General features: G+C 42.5%; 1 protein-coding gene across 1 annotated transcript in view; it reads right to left on the bottom strand.

Moving 5' to 3' along the window:
* Positions 1–350: 350 nt before the first annotated feature.
* The window catches only part of H257_10913 (hypothetical protein), a gene marked incomplete at both ends in the record, with an annotated part of 13,465 nt that continues 9,514 nt past the window's right edge, over positions 351–4,301 (bottom strand). Inside the window, 18 exons of the mRNA XM_009837662.1 lie at positions 351–452; positions 511–560; positions 623–683; positions 985–1,096; positions 1,155–1,231; positions 1,284–1,361; positions 1,407–1,488; positions 1,551–1,607; positions 1,663–1,833; positions 1,946–1,999; positions 2,056–2,133; positions 2,179–2,256; positions 2,308–2,479; positions 2,561–2,627; positions 2,912–3,069; positions 3,113–3,174; positions 3,224–3,279; positions 4,119–4,236. Coding sequence (XP_009835964.1) covers positions 351–452; positions 511–560; positions 623–683; positions 985–1,096; positions 1,155–1,231; positions 1,284–1,361; positions 1,407–1,488; positions 1,551–1,607; positions 1,663–1,833; positions 1,946–1,999; positions 2,056–2,133; positions 2,179–2,256; positions 2,308–2,479; positions 2,561–2,627; positions 2,912–3,069; positions 3,113–3,174; positions 3,224–3,279; positions 4,119–4,236 — 1,633 coding nt within the window. The remainder of the gene's footprint in view (positions 453–510; positions 561–622; positions 684–984; positions 1,097–1,154; positions 1,232–1,283; positions 1,362–1,406; positions 1,489–1,550; positions 1,608–1,662; positions 1,834–1,945; positions 2,000–2,055; positions 2,134–2,178; positions 2,257–2,307; positions 2,480–2,560; positions 2,628–2,911; positions 3,070–3,112; positions 3,175–3,223; positions 3,280–4,118; positions 4,237–4,301) is intronic.

Here is a 4,301-nt window from a genome sequence, read left to right as displayed (position 1 = left end):
AAGTCACGAGGTCCGAAAGGTCCCGAGTTCGACCCCGTCAGAGTGCAATGATGAACCCTGCAGTGTAAACGCATCTTTCCCAAGATGCTACCATTCCCGTGAGAATGACGACCACTGCCACGAGCATTCTTTTTTTGCTACCTTGTACTTGATACTATTCAACTCGTCCATGCAATACACAAACAGCTTCGGCGCTCAACCACCACTTTAATTTTTTATATATATTGTTTTAGTAGGTTTGCAACACAATGAAAACAAACTTTACAGTTGAGGTAGTCGATCACATCTAGTGATTAACGTCACATGATCGCATGAATTCCCGTGACAATCTGAACGAAGCCTGTGTATGCTCATGATAGGCTGAGTTGCAGCACCGCCTTGTAAAATGCAATGAGTTGTGTCTCGTGGGCTGGAAACGAAATGGTTGGCATTGACGACTTGGCTTCGGAAAACTAGACAGGACGACAATAAGGCTTTACTACTGTTGCAGTGTCGGACGGATGTACGTACATCTTCGAAGAAGTCGACAACTTTGGGCTCGCCCATCATGCTCATGACCACTACACATGGACAGATAGATTCCCATAAACCCCTCGTTCAGCGATACACAAACGGAGCGCACCGTCGTTCTGTAGGAGCTTCTTCATCAGCTTCTTTGTGACCTTTACACGCTGAAACTCGACCTACGAATGTCCGTCAGAGCTTCCAAGATATATACGATGTTAAATCGGTTCATAATTGGAGTCGCCAGTAGAATACATCGAATACAGGCAAATCGATTTGAGAATGAACGAGCCCGTCAACCCACATTGGGTAAAGATAGATTTCTGCGCCAATGTCCTTTGGCATTGAGAAAACCCATATATATATATATCATATATATTATACTAAATACTGTACTATAACGCATATCAGGTTAAATAGAGGCAAATCGATTTGAAACCGCTTGTCCAAAGAGATGGACAATACAATGGTCGAGCGTACCGTTCCTGGAGTGTTTTCAGATAGACGTGGACTTTTGGTGGGGGAGATGTCAGCAGGTACATCTACTACTGGCAGTTGTGGCGACGACTTAGCCATGATGTCGTCCACCAACCTAAACGAACGTATATCCATTCAATCCACCATTCCCACAACCAACACGTTGACCGTACCGGCACAAGCGGCGCAAGAGCACTTGCACATTGGGTTGGTCGATGTGGAAGGCCAGCATGGTCGGATCTGACGCGATCTACCTCGTCGCAGAGTCATAAAAAGTGTGTGGATAGAAACCAAGTCAAAACCTCGAGCACGATGGCCTGGTCGTCGAGCGTCATGTCTGCTGTAGGACACAGCAACTTCGCTTGGATTAGCTTTTCCACCTACAAACTCTCAAGTATTTTGACTGTGCAGTCGACACAACGTACGGCAATCTCCAGCGGCATGTCTTGAAACTGGACGATTGGAGTTTCTAGTACGTCCATCGAGGTGGCGGGGCTCCTCGTCCTCCTACCATGGACACACGGTAATCAATATATGCGACAAGGTTCCGCAGAAACAAGTCGCTTTACGAGGATGACGTGGCAGCGTCCGCCGCCGCCGCTTGACCGATTTCAATGCCAACCACCCTATACGAATACATTTTGTACGATGTGGCGAGGTAGTAATAGTAGTAGTTCCTACGCTTGAACGGGACTACTAGTTGATGACTCGGAACTAGTGTCCACAGGCTCGTCGATGGCAACTGTCGTGGGTTGAGCCACTGGTACGATAGGATTTTGTTCTTGTGGAAGTTGGTTATGAAGTCGTGGTGGCACGTCCAGGGGGGTTGGAACTTGCAGAGCAACAGGTTGTCTAGATAGACAAGCACATGTTGGATTCGAAAGGTAGTCCAATATAGCTGGCTAAAATAGTAGTATATGAATACATTCCAATGTACTAACTACTATATAATGAAGTCACGTACGAAGCAGCCGCGGCAGCTTCAGCCACTAAAGTCGATGGGTTGTGCTCAATGTCCCTATACATTCAAACTCGAAGTCAACCACTGCATCATACTCTATATATATGTCTGACTGGATAAGGCGCTGCAGCATGCTTTGCACTCCAGGCATGTCGATGTGAAATGGCAAGCAACATGGGGTCCATAGCAATCTAGAGATTGTTTCTGTGAGAAAGCCCTTTGTATTTCTGATTCACCTCTCGGACAATTGCTTGATCTTGAGGCGCCATGTCCGATGTGGGATGAAGAAGCTGCAACCGGGCCAACGCTTGAACCTACAGAATCTCGAGATATTACAATGCATCTGTGACACTGTCTGTCATAACAATCCATCTGTGACACTGTCTGGCACGAGTACCGCGTCGTCGAGCGGCATGTCGGGGTACGGAATACGATCGGGATGTGGTTTGGGAGTGATAAACGCGCGCAGTTCCGTGTAAAAGAGGCGCAAGACGGGGTCGGTCGTCTGAAGGTAGATCACTGACGGGTCGATGCTAACTACAAATCATAATATATAATACAATATTTGGACTTTTGCAAGTATTAAAAATATATAAACATGTCGTGTGTGCCTCGTACGTTCTCGAAGGGCTTGTAGGATGTTTGGCTCGCCGAGCAACAACGCCATCTTTGGGTTGGACAGCATCTACATCAACCATCCCATGAGATCGTATAAAAACGATCTATCTATCTATCTATATATATAGACTTGGTAAATTCATTATATATATATATACACTTGGTAACTCTCGCCGCGACATTTGATTGGCTTTCCCGATTCCTCAGAATGCACGAAAAACAGAAAATAATATAGCCAATCCGCGACATGATTTTGTCCAGATTGACCAATCGGAGCGATTCGTGAATCGATTGAACGGGGTCTGGAAATTCGTACCAAATCAAACATATATATATATATATCATTTTCACCTTGTGCACTGTGGGGCCATCAAATTGCACTTTCAACACAAACGATTCCAAGGACGTGTCGTCGTCGGCACTTTGCACTTGCGTCGACGTGTACTTTTGCTTGAGTTTTTCAAACAGCACGCCTTCCCGCCCTCGAAACGTCCGCACAATCGACGACACTAGGCAGACATATATTAAAGATAACGAAATCCACGGGCTTGCCTTCCGCGAGCTTGGACGGATTGTGTTGGGCGTAGAATTGTGTGATCTGTCGAATGTAATTCCTAGTGCATTGTTATATAAAAGTCTGAAGGCAAAATTCCCAGGACATACTGCGTCGTGAGCTGCAACGACGCCACCTCTCGCGCCGCCAACCACATTCGAACCGTCTACAAAGGTTGAATTATATATTTATATATGTCGTATCTATATATATATAAAAGAGCAAGTGTGTCTGTGTGTCACGTGTGTGCGTTCCAGCAATTCGATTGGCCAAAATAACGCCAATCCAATTGCTGGAACGCACACATCTAATTCTAGATTACCCCACTTACAGTATACCGTTAAACCCCACTAATTCACATCACACGCTCACCCACCCGTGCGAAGCCGGGTCACGTGCACTAGTATATATGTACACTATATATATATGTATTCATCATTCCAACCGTCTACGAAGGTTGAATATATATATATATATATATAGAACACTTATTATATGTACAGTACATAGTTGTAATTAAAGTATTGTTTGAAAATACTTGTATTGGAATTTTTTTTTGAAGGAACGTTTAAAGATAATTCTTTTTTTCCTTTAGCTTTAATGGGTGTTCCTTTTTTAACAGGTTTTTATTCAAAAGAAAACCATTTTTTTATTTTAAAAATTATAAAAAAATAAGATTGTAATCACATACAAATATAAAATAATATATTTATTAAAAACTTGTATATTTTTAAGATATACATGTTTTTAATAAACCTTTATTTAATGAAATTAGAAAAAACATCAATTAAATTTTCTAAGTTTATTATTACCTACTGTGGAGCTAGTATTACTTTAGTTCCTTGATTAAAAAAAACTATAATAATAGAAAAATATAAAATTATTAAACATCAGTAATAGAAATAACATTGGTAGAGATATAAGCTGACACATCACCAGCTTGAGTACGTATAGTGTACAGTATAGTATATAGTATACTTGGCGCATCTATTTGAGGACTCCTACCGCTTGAATGCGGATACACGCGGCAGATCGAACGTCCAATCGTTGAGCCAGCAACGCCATAAACAACGCTTCGTTGAAAAACACAGTCGTGGTGCCCACAGCATACTCGCACGACGTTCTAGACAAACACAAGGCATAAAAAATAGAATATTAATTCACCCAAGTCGATCAAATATATATATA

The sequence above is a fragment of the Aphanomyces astaci genome (assembly GCF_000520075.1).
Source record: "Aphanomyces astaci strain APO3 unplaced genomic scaffold supercont1.30, whole genome shotgun sequence".
NCBI classification, from domain to species: domain Eukaryota; phylum Oomycota; class Saprolegniomycetes; order Saprolegniales; family Verrucalvaceae; genus Aphanomyces; species Aphanomyces astaci.
This window is presented reverse-complemented; position numbering and strand designations above follow the sequence as displayed.